We start from the raw sequence: 17,663 nt of genomic DNA on the forward strand, positions 1-17,663 counted from the left end.
GTAATAAGAATGGTACATGCACTGTACTCAAGCTGAAGCCAAACAAGCATTTTATACAATTCCAAGATGAGCTTGCTGCTCTTTTGTGCTTTGGTTCCTAAAGGAAAGCCTGCGCAAAATACTTTGTAATTTGCTCGTACATTCTATTATAGAACGCAGTTTTCTAGAGCCTGTAGTTTATTTTTTTGATATCTATAAATTAGATATAATTAGGGATACAGGTCCAAAAATTGATCGACTTTGTCCCTGTTTTGTACTTGTAAACGGACCAATGCCTCCTCCAACTTAGTCAGGAAACGTCTTTTAATGCCTTCCATGTAGGCAGGTAATAAGTTAATCAGTGTAGCTAAAGATTAATTATTAATTTATGATAGCTTTTAATAATGGAACTATTTGCTTGTATTCCTGTGCATTTCAAAGCTTGCATTCCTGGAAACGCCATTGATCTGAAATTAAACTAAACCCCATTTGCCTGTTCAGGTTGTGTTAACAATTCCACAATCACTGTAAAAGAAAAAAAGAAAGGAATGAATTGACTGGTGTCATGTCCAACTTGCACCTCAAAACCAAAATGATTTTGATGTTTTCATTGTAGAGACATGAAGTGCACAAATTAGTTGCAATTTTACCATATTAACAGCAGCTATGCCACTTAAAGTAATTTGACTGAAATTACATTTCTCTAAATGAGGAAAGTGCCCTTTTAATGTGTTTCCCCCTTTGAAGTTCCCATAGCAACAATTGGGTATGATTTCCTTTAATTGACATGTGAAGACATTTCTGAATGAAAAAGATTGTTGATCTGCATTTGATTAAAATCATAACATATTATCTTGGGTTACATTTGAACATTTAAAAATTACTGAAGCAAAGGAAGTCTGCAAAGAAATATTTACCCTGTCTTTACATGTGGCAATTAAGTTCTTCATCCAATGTTGTCAGATCACAGGAAACAAATTCCTTTGGTCAAAAACTAGAGAACAAATCAATCCATGCAGTTGATGTCTGATAAATATATTGAACACCTGATGGGCAAGTTCAGTATTTGGAGAATGATTATCTTTGTTTCTATTTGAACCCAAAGCTGATTGTTTATTTATAATGTGTACAGTTTGCACTTCTCAATTGAATTTTGCATTCTTTCATAGAAACTCATAAAACAAACACAATCATCCAGCAATACGCCCTAGAGTATTTGCTGTCACAGTTTTGGTTTATGTGGTAACTAAAACAATTGGAACAGGCAGTCCTTGGAATAGAGCTTTACACTTTAGAGTGATTCGATTGACGCAGCAACAGAAAATTGGATGTGATTGCCTTGGGGTTTGGAGGAATGGATTCCGTAAAACTATTCTTACATATTTCATCAATGAAAGCAGAAGATATTATTGATGAAAGCAGCATTGCTTTCTGATTAGATAAGATCAGAGGTGTTGCTACAATCCACACTCTAATTACACAGCCTTTTCTTTCATTGTAGAATGCTAAAAGTCCTCACATTTTGGCTTTTTTTTTTGTCTTTACTGAAACACTTTAGGAAACATGGTATCATTTTTAATCTGAGTTCGACATTAAATGCTGCATAATACAGATTTACTGAAAGTTATAAACTATTGATTCTGAATTACTTCAGATAATCGGCAAACAAAATATACGTGGTGATAGATTAAGTTTAACATTTATTTTTTATAACTTTTTCCAGTAATTGTTTTCTAATATTTCAAGAAATAGTTTTAAACATTTTTAACAAATTGGCAAAAAGTGACTAACTTAAAAATAAACTGGATATAGAAAATATTCTACTAATAATCCTTTGATTGTATTGCCTAACTAAAATGTAGAGAATATTGAACAGTTTTCCGGCAACTGATGGTCTGCACCCTCCCACTTTAATCTGACAAAATTACGAGAGCTCAGTTGAAATTCCCTAAACGGCCACAGGCGGCATTGCAAGTGGTGTCCCTCCATCATGAAAGAGTTGTTTATTTACATCTAGATATTGAAATCCCTCCTTGGCCTTGTCTAATTCTATCTGTGCTGGCTTAATGTTTATGTTGCACCACCACCCTAACACCCCCCCCCCCCCCCCCTTCCCCTCCATTCTGTTCGATTTTACTCTTGCCCTCTGGAACTCTGAAATCCCTCTCAAGCCTTCTTTAATTTATTTGGTTTATGTACAAAAATTATGTAAATACAGTAAACCCTTGTTTTAACGGACCCATATAATACATTTTGGATGCAATGAACGGACCTGCTGTCCCATCTCCAGCTCCCACCGTTTCCCCAGCCGTTTTAAACCTCGGCTTCCGACCTACTCCCTGACTCACAAGCTGCACCAGCGAGCCATTTTTCGCCCATTGTGCAGTCCGGTGACACGACTGTTGTTGCGGCTCATGTTGTAACCCCTGGGGACAATTCTTACTTCAGGCTACCGACAGAATGCGCTCCTGAAGTCACCGTGGGGCTCTCCCCTCTCACCTGCTGTCACTTCTAAGGTGGAGTATGTCAGCAACTCAGGGAGAAAGAAGTGGCAGTGGTGGTGGGGGTAGGAGTGGGGGAGGGGGGGTGGGAGTAAAGAGGCCGACTGGACAGAGTGACAGGAGAAGCAGGCAGCGGTGGTCAAGCAGGGAGAGGACAAAGCCATCGCCAACCGCAACAAACAGCAGCAGGTAAGATGGAGGGAGCCCCACAGGGTCCCAATGCACATTCAGTTTACATTATATATTTGTTTTATTTTAGGTTTGTGGCGCTCCATGGTGCTTTAGAGACACAGGAGAGATGCTTTTAACGGAAGAGGGGTGTATTGTCTTTTCCTCGCGTTTATCACCTGACCTCTGTTGGTCTGGAAAAATGGATAATCAAGAAAGGCTCTGGAACCGAGGATGCTGGAAAATCGGTGTTCAACCTATAAATCAATCTATTTTCAGGCAAGCAGTCTAACAGTTTGTACTCAGTAGTTCAATCCTGTACTGAAGGTGAGGTGATGTGGATTTATGAGGTTCTCTGCTACTACCTCAAAGAACTCCTGCTGCATCAGCTGATGTAAGATGGCATAGGCTAAGTGATAAATTGTGATAACAACATTAGCAAGAAGCTTGATCCCTGTTCTGGATACTTTATTTTGAATAAATTACTGAACATAAGTATGGTTGTTTTGCATATTCGTTGTATTGCTGCAGAAGAAGACCTATACATCTTCCAAAGAAGGCATATAACATTTCATCGGTCGGGGCATTGAATTCAAGAGCTCGGACATCACATTACAGTTGTGCAAGATGTGGGTGAGACCACACCTGGGATACTATGTGCAGTTCTGGTGGCCATATTATAGGAATAATGAGATTAGGCTAGAGAGGGTGCAGAAAAGATTCACAAGGATGCGGGTGACATTTTGCGTCGAGACCCTTCTTCAGTCTGAAGAAGGGTCTCGACCTGAAACGTCACCCATTCCTTCTCTCCAGAGATGCTGCCTGTCCCACTGAGGTACTTCAGCATTTTGTGTCTATCTTCGGTTTAAACCAGCATCTGCAGTTTCTTCCTTCACGAGGATGTAGCCTGTACTGGAGAGCTAGAGTTATAAAGAGAAAAGGATAGGCAGGGGCTTTTTGTTCGGAGCAAAGGAGGCTGACAGGAGACCTACAAAAAAATGTATAAAATTATGAGTGATATAGAAAAGATGTATTGTCAGACTTTTTTTGCTGGATAGGGGACTAAAACTGGAGAGCATAGTGAGAGAGCAATGATTTAAATGTGACCTGAAAGAGAAACTTTTCACGCAGAGGGTGGTGGCTATATGGAACGAGCTGTCAGAGGAAGTGGTAGAAGTGAGTACAGTTACAGCATTTTGAAGGTATTTGGACATAAATTAATATGAAATGTTTAGAGGGATAAGGGCCAAATGTAGACAAATGGTCTAGCTCAAGAAAACCCCTTGATCGGCATGGATGTTGGGGGAACATTCTTGTTTTCATGCTATAAATATAACATTTATCTCTGAATAGTATTAATAATTAACACTGCATTTAGTTCCTCTGACTGACATTGTCAACTGCAAGTGGCCTGTAGGGAGAGCTTCAGGTGGGGTTTCCTGGTTTATCATTTGGATTTTCTGCGCAGAGATTAGTGTGGAAACTCCTGAGCAGATTTTAACATACAGCTCCACAGACTCTGCAGATAGCTTTCTGCAGACTGGATGATAAAAGAGGAGCAAATATGAGATATTTTGCCTTTCCCTTTATCATTACATCCTATCAATTTTTTGCATATTGATTTAATTATGATTAAGCAATAGAACTTTGGACTGAGAGGGCCTGGCAGGAGCTATAAATGAAGGGAGAAGCACTTCAATTTAAACCTTTTACCTCTGGACAAGAAGTTATTAGATTAAGTTTAACATAGTAATTGGCAAGAAAACTGTCCATTTTTAATAGGTGATTGACCAATACCTGAAATTCAGAGAAATCTGTGTTTGTCCACACAATTCACAAAAAAATTGACAGGGGAGTATACTGGGAGTTTCAGGGCGGCACAGTGGTGCAGTAGTGGAGTTGTTGCTTTACAGCGCCAGAGATCTGGGTTCGATCCTGACTACGGGTGCTGTCTGTACGGAGTTTGTACATTTTACCTGTGACCACGGGGGTTTTCTCCGGGATCTCCGGTTTCCTGCCACACTCCAAAGATGTACAGGATTGTAGGTGAAATTGTGAATTGTCCCAAGTGTGTAGGATAACGTTAGGGTTCGGGGATCGCTGGTCGACACGGACTCATTGGATAGAAGGGCTTGTTTCCGGGCTGTATCTCTTTAGAGGTCTGGCCCTCAGTATCCCCAAATTAATCAAAAAGATAACTCCCACCACTAATTGGCAACTCCCTTGAACCAAGGCAGCAGAACATTGCAAATAATATTAAACCCCTCTTCCAAGCTGACCTCTTCATTGGCACACACCGTAGTCCATTACCCACTCTAAACACTGGCACCGCCCGTGTTAAGCAACTCTATTAAGCAACACTTATGGTTATCTTTTAGGATCGGTAGCCTGCTGTCCAAGAAAGGAGAAAGAGAAAACAGGAAACTGGAGGCAGTGAACTCATATCAGCCTGAGACAGAGCAGTATTCGGGCAAGTGCCGGAACTTTTAATGAAGATCATAATAGCATTTGAGAAAATCTCAATCTGATTTGGTTCAGCCAACCTAATTTTAGGTCAGGCAAATCATGTCAGGCAGCTTTTTGATGAGGTAAGTAGCAGGGTTGATGATGACACAGTAAGTGCAGAATATTCGCATATCCACATGGATAATTTGACAAAGGTGCCACAGAATATATCATTACACAAGATTGTGTATCATGAAATTGGGATAAGATACATGCAGAGATTTAAAATTGAACAGAAAACAGAACGGAGACAAACATAGAAGATTCTCACAATGGGACAGTACAAAGATCAATCTTTGACCTCTGCCTTTTGTAATCTACTGTATATCAATCAGTAGGATAAGGCCTCAAACTCAGCAATTCGGCCAGCATCTTTGGAGAGAGAAACAAGAGGTAATGTTCTGATGAAAACTAAGTTCTGATGAACAATCATTAACTTTTGTTTTCCTCTCCACATGTGCTGACATTATCATTTCTAGCATTTGTTGTTTTTGTACCGTATCCAAACTTGTGATAATACAAAGCAATGCATGAGCAGGATTTGAAGGTTGTGAAGAGATATGGACAAGTTGTGCAAAAGGAGTCACGGTGATATGCAAGAAAATATTGCTGATCTGGAAGTTGACTTGTGAACATCGACTGATGAAACACTTACAAGAGCCTTTACATATTACTCTTCTCATTTCTTATGTTCTATGTTTAACCCTTCACACTGGATTTAGATCAAGTAAAAATGAATCTTGATCAAACACTACTGTTCTTATTTAGATTATACACACAATCCTAAACCATAAAGCATATTCTCCATAAACAGAATGTATAAAAAGCTGGCAAGGAACTATTCTCAGCAGGAACACATTAGTAGCGCAAACCCAATAAAGCTGCAGCTGCTGCATATCTGACTCTATCAGAATGGCAGGCAGTGACTAGTGGGGTACCGCAAGGCTCGGTGCTGGGACCGCAGCTATTTAAAATATACATCAATGATTTAGATGAAGGGATTCAAAGTAACTTTAATAAATTTGCAGATGACACAAAGCTGGGTGGCAGTGTGAACTGTGAGGAGGATGCTATGAGAATGCAGGATGACTTGGACAGGTTGGGGGAGTGGACAGATGCATGGCCAATGCAGTTTAATGTGGACAAATGTGAGGTTATCCACTTCGGTAGCAAAAACAGGAAGGCAGATTATTATTTGAATGGTGTCAAGTTGGGAAAAGGGAAAGTACAGCGAGATCTGGGGGTCCTTGTTCATCAGTCACTGAAAGTAAGCAGGCAGGGACAGCAGGCATTGAAGAAAGTGAATGGCATGTTGGCCTTTATAACAAGAGGAGTTGAGTATAGGAGCAAAGAGGTCCTTCTGCAGTTGTACAGGGCCCTTGTTCGACCACACCTGGAGTATTGTGTGCAGTTTTGGTCTCCAAATTTGAGGAAGGACATTCGTGCTATTGAGGGAGTGCAGCATAGGTTCATGAGGTTAATTCCCGGGATGGCGGGACTGTCATTTGTTGATAGAATGCAGCGGCTGGACTTGTATACTCTGGAATTTAGTACGAGAGAGGATCTTATTGAAACATATAAGATTACTAGACTAAGTGGTCCCAGCATCACATGGGAGGGCTGGTCACCCAACACAATATTCCACCTCTCCACCTCACACCAATACACATGTTAAAGTTGAAGCTGATAATGCTTCAGAAAACTAATTACGAAAATAAGACAAGCTATTTTATTTTACCTTAACCAATTTAGTTTGAGTTGTGGAGTTAACATTGCAAGGACTTTGGAAGAAGTATGCATTTGAGTGGATGAATTGAACAGTAATTCAGATACAGGAACGAGAAGATGCAACACTTGTGCATAAATAAATAATGATAAATGTCACTGACCTTGGTAACTAATTTTTATATCTCCTTATGCATCACTAAAATTGTAGTCCTGAAGGTTCTGTGCATTAATGAGATATAAACAATTGAAAACATCCTGTAGGCTATTCTAAGAAGAATAATTCAAGAGCATCTGGTGGGATTAAATTCAGCATTCCCCAGCCAATGCTATAGCCAACAGTTTGTTAATTTACTAAATAAAATGTAGATGCTAAATTTATCAGCTTAAACCAGCATAAATTGAGATAAAGTAATCCTGGGCCCAAAGAGAGACACAAAGTATGATATTTATTTCCAGTGCAGCCAACGTTAATTAAGACACAGTGCTATCCCACGTTTTAAAATGCTGATTAAAGTAGATCTTCTTTCGTGTCTTTCGTGTGGCGTGCACAGCCTGAAGTTGTAGGACAACTTGTTCTATTTGATCTTCTGTTTGTGCACGTCGAGTTGATTGCATTAGTCGAAACAGGGCGGACCACGTGAAGGTTGCAATCTTCCACCCCATTAAAGTAGATAACTGATGCAGACAACAAGTAAAATACTGGAAGAAATGGTGATAAAATTAATAAGCCAAAAAACCCCCAAATACTTTAACCTTGTCAGCGTACTTCCTATAAAACTCAGCCACTCTAGCCAGAGGGAGAAGGTGAGAGAAGAAGCAGAAGAGGAAGAAAGCTAGGAAGAAGGAGAGGAAGGGAGAGGAAGTGGTGAGCCTCCCTGCCAGCTGTTCCCCTGGTCGCAAGTTCGAGAAGGACTGTGTGGTCAAGACTGAACAGCCAGGAAGAAGCCCGAGATAGCCAGCACCAACACTGAGACCAAGACTGTGGCCAGGGTAAGCCCGAGATGTCAGTGCAACTCTGAGATGCCAGTGTCTCTTTCTGCCACTGACAACAAGGACTGCACCCACATAGAGGCAAAGTCTGAGCTGCCAGGATATTCCAGAGTTCGCCCGTGTCGCCTCTTCAAGCCGCAATGCTGAGCCACCAGGATAAACCTGAGACAGCCGGCACCTCCTCTCGAGGCAAGGGTGAACTGTTGGGACAAGCCGGAGATCAGCAGTGTCAGTGCACATGCGCTCCAACAGCGAGGGACAGCGGAAACATGGGGTCCTGGACTTTCTGGCCATTGTAAATATAATATATATGTAAGTTCACCCTACTGCACGTGTCGGTGTGCTCATGGCCAAATTGGTGTCATCCTCGATGCCAGAAAGGACTGAATGGGCCTGTCCCACTTTGCCGACTTTTTAGGCGCTTGTAGAAGATTCTGCACTCGCCACATGGTCGCCACATGTTCACTGGTGGTCTCTGGTGAGTTTCCTTCATGGTCGCGAGGAGTTCCCGCATTCTGGGAACTAGTCGCGGCCTCAGTATGGTCGCCTCAAATTTTTCAACATGTTAAAATTGTTCCGCGACCAAAAATTAGTCGCCATGGAGAAAATTAATAATGACGCCACATGACTGTGTGAAAATAGAGGATTCTGAACCAATTAAATAACCAGTTATTCAGTGCTTGAGTGCCATTTTTACTGACTTCGTGTTGGATGCCATTGAACTTTTAAACTTGTTAATAATTAATCAATATATAAAGTTTTTCTTTGCTAAACATATTCTGATTTTCCTTTGACTTGTGTTATTTTTATGGTTATTGAGCATGTGCACCAAGCATGGACTTCAAACGTAATAAGGCAAGGCAACGACCCCAACCATTCCTAAAGGTCTAATGATTTTAATACAAACTCTTCATTTAAATTAAATCTGATTTGGTCATGGTGTTTATCTAATCCACACATTAGAAGAACTAAACCAGCACTCCCGCAGGCATCTCTGTTAAATACTCAGAGTATGGCCTGTGCAAGATCAGACATTAGCAACAGTGCGTCCAGTTTGTTCTGATGAATGCAGAAGAAGCAGAAGCTTCAGAAAAAGTAGCAGCTGGGATGAGATGCCTTTCTTTGATGCAACACCGAAAACATTCAGGCTGTTTTTACCAAAACAAAGGCAGTTTAACATTTTGGCAGCAAACTCTGGGGTAAGTCACCACTGGAGGGTTGGGGAATACAGTTTAAAACAATCACTGGGAATGGGTGACTTTTCGGGACGAGACCGTTCTTCAGACTGAGGTAGGGTCTTAACCTGGAACGTCACCCATTCCTTCTCTCCAGATATGCTGCCTGTCCCACTGAGTTACTCCAGCACTTTGTGTCTGTCTACGCTAATATTAGCTTGGGCCATCCTCATGTACTTTACTACCTGCAATTTAATGACAATGACAATTTTAATCCAGGCCGTATGACACATGACAGCGACCCGTTGGAAAATACTCTGCAGAAGAATGACGAGAAAGCAACAAAAGTTTTTAAAATAGCATAGTACTGATTACATTAAAAATGGTCTCGAGGTTACTGAAAATGAGCAAGATTGAGATTTCAAATATATTTTCCTGCATATTCCCTTTCAATTGCAGCAATGTTTGCCCGAGTAAATCAATTTATCTAAAATGTACTTGACTCCCGAGACATTTGGTGATGAACAAAAGATTGCCTTTTGCTTATTTGGGTTGCTAAGCTACTCGCCCCCATCTCTTCTGCCAAAAAAAGGCTTAAATAAAGGCTTATTGCCAAAATGTCACCTTATTTTTGTTGTTGTTGTTGGTACGAAAATTAACGTTGATCACTATAATAGTCTTCCTTAACTTCAACAGTAGCACATTATCTAATATTGGTGCATGCTATGTATTATCTTTACATTGTGCATGCTCATTTAATGTCACATTGGGATTTGTGACCAGAGATAACCCCTCCAATCCCAGTTTTAATTTCTACTATAAAATGCTCTGCAGGTTAACTATATCTACAGAGCAAGCAAAGCAAAATAATGCTGTAACATTGATATTCACTGATAACAGACCGGACCTGATTAAACATGATGGATAGCCTTAAGGGCCTGTCCCACTTGGACGAGCTAATCCACGAGTTTAGAAGACCCTAGACGAGTTGAAAAAAATGTCAAGGTCGTGTTGACTCGCCGAAGTAAAAGACCTCCTACGACCACCTACGACTATGTCTACAACCTCCTACGACTATATCTACGACCTCCTACGACTATGTCTACGACCTCCTACGGCCCCCCTCGACCTCAGCCTTCCACATCTAAGACCAACTATGACTAGCTAGGAGTAGAAAATGATCACATGATAAAATGATGTCATGTTCCATGCTGACCTTGCCGATGTAGAGAAGTTGACTGCTTGGTGAGCTGAAAAACTGAAGCCTGTCCAAGGAAGGAGAAATGTAAAATTGGGGGTTTGTTTCCAAAATGTAAATAACATTGTTGTTTGCTGACTAATTCAAAAACAGAATTAAAAAATATAATGGAGCACAGGGATGGAAGGTCAAAGTTGCAGTGCAAAGCTTTGGAGATTACAGTTTTACAGCAAATTTGACCCATTACAATTGTGTCAGCTCTCCAAAAGGGACATGACACCTTGCTCACAACCTTTTCCCTCCTACTCATATTTATCCACCTCTCTTTAAAAAAAAAAAATCAGAGTTCTGATTCCAGAACAATCTGTGTCTCTGGTAGGGAACTACGCACCCTCCCTTCAGTATTCTTTCTTAACCTCTCACTCTTAGATTTGTCTTATGATGCTTTAGCTGCGTTAAATATGCACTGTAATAGTTTGCTGACAGTCTGCCTAAGGTCTTAATTTGCTACTGTTGAATGTTTTCGCCCTATTATCCTCATTTTTTCCACGAACTTGTTCTCCATTCTCTCAAAGTTCAAAGTGACATTGGTGGCTGCCCTGTACATTCCTGGTGAGTGTTGGATATTTGCCCATATGCAGATATGTGCCCAGGACAGTTGCCAACATGCATTTTCTTGTCAATAGTTATATACAGAGTCATACAGCATGGAAACGGACAGCCCAACTTACCAATGCCAACCAAGATGCCCTGTCTCCACTAGTCCCACCTGCCTGTGTTTGGATCCATATCCTTCTAAACCTTTGCCATCCATATTTCATGTATTATACTCGTCTTGAATATCCAATAAATGGGTGTTAGAGAATCTAATTTTGTTCACCTTTATTTCCAATTTAGTGAAATAAACTATTTTGGCAGCAAGAAGAAAATTATACTTTCATAGTCAAATTTCAATGGAAATATTTGTAGCTACCACCACCTCCAGTATCTTTCAGAAGGATCAAATATGTAAATACTTACCTTTAAGATTATGTCTTTAACACAATTTCAAATGTATTTATATTCTCTATCAACATCAACATTTTGCATATAGCATGCTCAAGACAATGATAAGCTAAATAACTAGGTCATCTGCTTTTGTTCAGAGATAAATCTTGGTAAAGACACTGGAAGAAATTTGTTGTTTCACACCATAACTTAAGTCATTCTGAGACTTGAGAAATCTTGTTCAAGGATCATCTTAAAAATAGCACAACACTACCTGAAATGCCTGACAAAATTGTGCGTTCAGGTTACTAGGAAAGAAAATAAATCCTGCTGCTGTTCATTACGATATGCTACAGATTGTCCAATTCCTCTCTATTTATAAACAGCACCCTTAGTATTTGTATTAGATTATCGGTGATTCCTCTAAAATACAGGTTCATTGTGATTCTGAGTTAAGAAGAAAATCTAACCCAGGACATTTGATAAAACCAGGAATTTTCTGCATTTCAATTTAATGGCACATTTAATACATTTTTTCACTACATTTATTTAATTTACATCATAAATCTGGTATCAATTTTGCACATTACTAGAAGAGAAATAAAATAGCCAAGGTTTTCAATGGAAGACATTTCATTTGCAGGTACCAATGATTATGGTAAGTTCACCAAAGCAATCACAATTTACATCTCAGAAAGGAATAAAAAAAGGTATTTTAAACAACTGCAGCATTTGATTTATACATAAACAATACTTGTATTTGAAAACCATTAAATTTATATCCACAGAACACAACAGGAAAACATTTATCCAGTTTCAAAAGATGAATTAACAGCCTCAAGGGATCACAGTTGCAGTCTCATATAAACGTGCCATTGCAAAATATAAATGATTCACAAGCATTTTTAACCAAAGTGATGGATCAAGGGAATTTACTCTGAAGATTCTGTTTGACAGTTTTCGATGTGGTCTATTTAGGAATCATAACATGAACATAACAAACGTTCACAATAAAATGGAAGAACAACAGATGATCCTTCCTTCTACACATATAACTTTGGTGACTTTCTGCTACTTTTACCAGACTGATAATTAAGTATAGCTTTATACATATACACAATTAAATGCCTTCCGTGAATCAATAGGCACCAGTCCTAAATACAGTAATGTGACAATTAGTCCAGTTCTCACTGTGCACTCAGTAAATAGTCAGGGAGTTCTGAGCTGAAGAGGAAAAATGATCATTACAGATTAAGAATATTTTTTTAGAATGCCATCCTTTACTGCAGAATGTGCAATGCAGAGATTTTCCAGATTTTTAAAAAAATCGATCATTTGTGGTATATTAGTCTGATATTTTGTTATATGCAGCACAAATCTCTTTAATTTAATGAATCTTGCTAAATGTATCAGTATAAATTAGTTGATATACCAATTTGTAGACACTTAGTGCAATTCAAAATTCTGTGATATAATTAAAATACAAAACTGGTAAATATATCATTACAAATAAAAAATACACTCTCTTCACACCAGACTAACTTTGGAGTGGAAGTTTGATTACTGGCTTTTCTGATTGAGCGTATTTACCTTTATATGTATATATATATATATATATATATATATATATATTTTTTTTTTTAAATGGAACAATGAAAAACAACTTTGTAGCTTGTGGAAGTTGCTCAATAATTTTGCTTTGCTTTTCCTTATATAACTGTCCTAATGATGTTCAAAAGCATATAGAGTAATAGGATTTGTTTGAAAATCAATCCCTATTATTTTATTTAAAGATGTGCTTCCTAAAACAAAAACAGACTATGGGGAATGTTATATCTGCAGCATCACAGACTTCTTTGTCCACACATCCAACCTATAAGGACTATAGCTGTACCTCTGCAACTCAGTCACAAATAGTAACTAAAGTGTTGGTTTTACTTCGTACTGCTTTCATTTCTCAGAACAAGACATCTTCATTTTCAATCAGGAGCTGGACTATCAGTCTCTGGTATCGTATATCATTCAAAGTAGCCAGAGTATTTTGTTCAGGGGGTCGCATTAACGTTGGCCCAAAAACAATTCCAAGGTTTTCCGCATTCATGAAATTATCCTTTTCAAGTAAAATGATCCTAAAATGAATCAAATTAGATTGTCACGTAAGCTTTGGAATGGTACAGCCTCCAATATTTCTTAATATTTATGTTCTGTTTTATACTTCGAGAAATTTAAGCAAGGCAAAGACTTGTAATCATAAAATAAACCATAACCTCTGATAGCGATAAACAGCTTCATGTCATCGAACAGAAGCGGTAATGAAAACTGCAAAGAACATTTAATCTGTTACATAACACAAAAACAATTCTATTCCACGAATTGTGAAAATGAACACCAGTTTCAGCAAAGTGCTGGAGTGACTCGGCAGGTCAGGCAGCGTTTCTGGAAAACATGGGTAGGTAATGTTTCAGGCTGAAACCTTTTCAACTGATTGTAATAGAGGTAAGAAAGCTTGAAGAGAGATGGGAGCAGGATAACGCCTGGTAAGTTATAGCTGAGGGTAGAAACAAGGAACTGCATATGCTGATTTACAAAAAAAAAGACAAAGTGCTGGAGAAACTCAGCAGGTAAACAGCAACACTTGAGAACATGGATAGGTAACATTTTGGGTTGGGACAGGATACAGGTGAGGGGGGATTTGATTGGCAGATGAGTGGACAAAGTGGGAAGGGGGTAGTTTGGGTGGAAAGGGATGAGTGATCCAAGGAGTTGCAGAGGGAGGGGTCTTTGTGGAAAGTAGAATGGGGTGGGGATGGGAAAATGTGACATGTGGTGGAAAGTGGTGTTGAAAGTGGTGCAAATGTCGGAGAATTATATTTAAATATTAATTTTAGGAAAGTCACCAACAACAACCCTTTCCCCTGCCCCATCCCCTGCCACCTATATCCCTTCCTCGGGCTTAACATTTTGCACTTCTCTCTATGTCTCACAGCCTTTCGTCTTCTCCCCATCTCTGGCCTTCGTCCACCCATCTGCCAATCAAAACCTCCTTCACCTGTATCCACCTATCACTCTCCAGTCTTTGTCCCACACCCACCTTTCTTCCAGCCTCCCGCCTCACTACAATCAGTTCCCACGCAAAACATCACATATCCATGTCTCCAGAGATGCTGCCTGACCTGCTGCCTTACTCCAGCAACTGTGCCTTTTTTGTAAACTAACATCTGCAGTTTCTTGTTTTTTGTTTCTTGGTTTCTTCTTAGTTTCTTGGTCTTCCAAAATATTCCAAATGGAATTTAAACTGGAGGTGGTGAAGGGAGGGCTTAAGCCAGAAAGGGTTATTGGGAAGAAAGGGCTACTTTAAATTTAGTTGCATCTGGTTGGGTGGAGATTATTCCATGCTTTAATTGTGCGGGGAAATTAATTGTTTCAGTTACAGTTGTAATCTCTGGAATTATGTAAATATTGCCAGTTTACAGGAGCTAGAATATAGAATATAGTCAACAATTTAATTCTTTAAGAGAAAGACGAGGAACAGCAAAAGTACTGACTGACTTGATTGGCAATCCTGTTTAATCAAGGAACATTATCCCAAAGTGAAGAAAAATGTACAAAATTAGAACTTTTATTTATTTGGTCAAATTTCCACAGTTAAGCATGTGTGGCATGCTTTCTAACGATTTCAGCAATCCTAACTGCAATATTAGGACACTGACTTGCAATGTTTATTATGACAACTACAATGAAGCACCTGCTTTACTGCAAGATCTAGGACAATAACGCCTGTTGGGAGACTTTGTTTAAATTAGTTCTACTCGTCTTGCAAATCAAAAATGAACGAGTTTTCAATTGGCACAGGAAAAAATACTCATATCAATAATAATAGCCATAACATTACCCAACAGATGTGTTGATTATAAATATAGATTTACATTGAAATTATGATTCAAGAACATAAGGGCATTTTCAATACTAAATTAAAGTATTGCTTACTCTGGGATGAAATATTGTCTGACAGTAAATAACCAACAAAATAATACTGAGAAAAATGGAATGAATTTAATTTGGAGGTACCATCTTGGGAGACTTGGAAACATGTTTTTGCCCAGTTGCATTTTCCTCTCCTGGAAAGCAGTAACCTATTGGGCTGGAAAGATTCCCAGAGTGTCGCACACACCCTTCATGGAGATATTAAAGACAAGCCATCCTGCCAGCCATGCACCCACAGATGCAACAGCCTCTTCATAAAAAGATCATGCAAACGATGTAGAAATATTGAAAATTTAAAATAATTAATACCAACGAATAGCAAAGCAACAAAATTCACAAACTGTTTAATAATTATTCTAAAATGTAATTCTGTTGAAATAGTTCATCATGAGGATGTTGCCAGGACTCGAAGGTCTGAGCAACAGGGAGAAGTTGAGTAGGCTGAGCCTCTATTCCTTGCAGCACAGAGGATGAGGGGTGATTTTATAGATGTGTATAAAATCATGAGAGGAATAGATCAGGTAGATGCACAGACTCTCTTGCCCAGAGTCAGGGAATCAAGGACCAGAGGGTATAGGTTTAAAGTGAAGAGGAAAATATTTAATAGGAATCGGAGGGATAACTCTTTCACGCAAAGGGTGGTGGGTGCATGGAATGAGCTGCCAGAGGAGGTAGTTAAGGCAGGGACTAATCCAACGTTTAAGTAACAGTTGGACAGGCACATGGATAGAACAGGTTTGGATGAATATGGGCCAAACGCAGAGAGGTGGGACTAGGGTAGGAGGGACATGTTGGCCAATGTGGGCAAGTTGGGCCGAAGGGCCTGTTTCCATGCTGTATCACTATGACTCTATGAGAGTTTCATTAGTTCCATTTCACATACAAAGTCAAACCTATGCAAGATTGGAATTTAAAATAGTTACAAAAAGATAAACATCACTAACTTTGCTCAAGTAAGTTCACGATACCACAGCCAACTTAGCTTATATATGACATTATAATGTAAACAAAATGTCACAAAAGAAAACAGCTGACATATGAAAAATTAAACAAATCTAAACTTAGTTCACACAAATGTGCGTTGACAGCATCTTTTATAGCTTTCACCAGCTCAGATGCAGATTCATTTTGCATGCCATTTGATTTCTAACTCCATTCTGGTGAAATGCCACAGAATAACAATTGTGATACATGTCGATGCAAGAATATCCTCATTTAAATGTGTTAAAATGGCCAAAGGTATTTCACTGGAGCAATAAAAGTCACAGAGATGAAGTTAAGTCAGTTAACAAGTCACTTGGCCATTGAGGTACATTCTAAAAAGGACAGAGATGGAAAGGATTTCAGAGCTTAGGAGCTAGACAGCTGAAATCACAGCTGTCATGTAGGATTGAAATACATTGGGAACGTACAAGAGGTCAGTATGAGGGGTCCACAGAACGAGCAGAGCTTACATGAATGACCAGGTTTTGAGTACTGTCCACATATAATTGGTTGATGGACTCAAGGGTACATATGCTGTTGTGTGCTAGATTGAATCAATCCACACAAAATTATGTTTTCCGTATCAATGGTTTCCCCGAACCAGGAGAACTACAACTGAATATGTTTTCAACTGAAAATCACTCATAATTAGGGAACATTCTGGAATACAATATGGTAACTTTTTGTATCTACGTGGGTGAATGCCCAAGATGTTGATAGGTTTAGATATTAATATTTTATTTTGCAATATATCTTATTTTAGGACTATTGACTATTTGCATGCTAATACTTTTCAGATGAATCCAGAAATCATCCATCTTAAGTATAAACACAACTTACTTTTTCAGATGAGTCATCAAATGTCGCAATGTTTCATAATGTGCAGGAGGTAGTAACATCAAAGATTCATGAATCGCCTCCAGCCTGTCATCTGGGTTAGTAATTTCTGATTAAAAATAAAAGTAAATTACTCAAAGTAAATATTCATTCATAACAATTATCCACCTCCCTGAGAATTATACCAGAAATATTCACTCTTTTTAAAATTCTGAACACAGCCCTGATATATATATAATTAAAAATAAATATTTCCTTGTGAAATTAGTTTTTCTCCCATCTTCACACGCCTTTCCTTCTCCTCCTGGTGAGATACAGTTATAGAGGCTACCGATGTCCTCTGGTCCCCCATTCCAGTGCCCATTGAACATGTATTTACCTTGAGAGTATTCTTCAGATTTTTGACAATTGAGAAATTCAATCCTGTCTTTTTTCACTTTAATGGAAGTTACTAAGGTGTCTGCTGTTGTGGACACCATACTAAAACTAAGATTTCCCCTAAATCACCACTGTAGCTGAGTTGATTGCCAAAACTTAGATGTATTCATTGATCATTTAACATCTCAAAAAACGCCTGTAACATCAGCACTTAAGTATCGAACCATACAGTGGAGGTGAGATGTGGGA

At 38.9% G+C, this 17,663-nt stretch overlaps 1 protein-coding gene and 1 long non-coding RNA gene across 3 annotated transcripts in view; both read right to left on the reverse strand.

Annotated features, from left to right (window-relative positions):
* Positions 1-421: 421 nt before the first annotated feature.
* Positions 422-2,518, reverse strand: LOC116984304. The gene is made up of 3 exons (XR_004414961.1): positions 2,479-2,518; positions 897-1,005; positions 422-504 (listed from the first exon to the last, which is right to left on the reverse strand). It is a non-coding gene; the product is annotated as an uncharacterized LOC116984304 (long non-coding RNA).
* A 10,036-nt stretch (positions 2,519-12,554) lies between these two features.
* The window catches only part of chn2 (chimerin 2), a 261,556-nt gene continuing 256,447 nt past the window's right edge, over positions 12,555-17,663 (reverse strand). For both annotated transcript variants that reach the window (XM_033047391.1, XM_033047398.1), the window contains 2 exons: positions 17,040-17,145; positions 12,555-13,360 (listed from right to left, as the gene is read on the reverse strand). In XM_033047391.1, the coding sequence (XP_032903282.1) occupies positions 13,189-13,360; positions 17,040-17,145 (278 nt within the window). In that variant the 3' untranslated portion in view covers positions 12,555-13,188. The remainder of the gene's footprint in view (positions 13,361-17,039; positions 17,146-17,663) is intronic.

The sequence above is a fragment of the Amblyraja radiata genome, chromosome 2 (assembly GCF_010909765.2).
Source record: "Amblyraja radiata isolate CabotCenter1 chromosome 2, sAmbRad1.1.pri, whole genome shotgun sequence".
In the NCBI taxonomy this organism is placed as follows: domain Eukaryota; kingdom Metazoa; phylum Chordata; class Chondrichthyes; order Rajiformes; family Rajidae; genus Amblyraja; species Amblyraja radiata.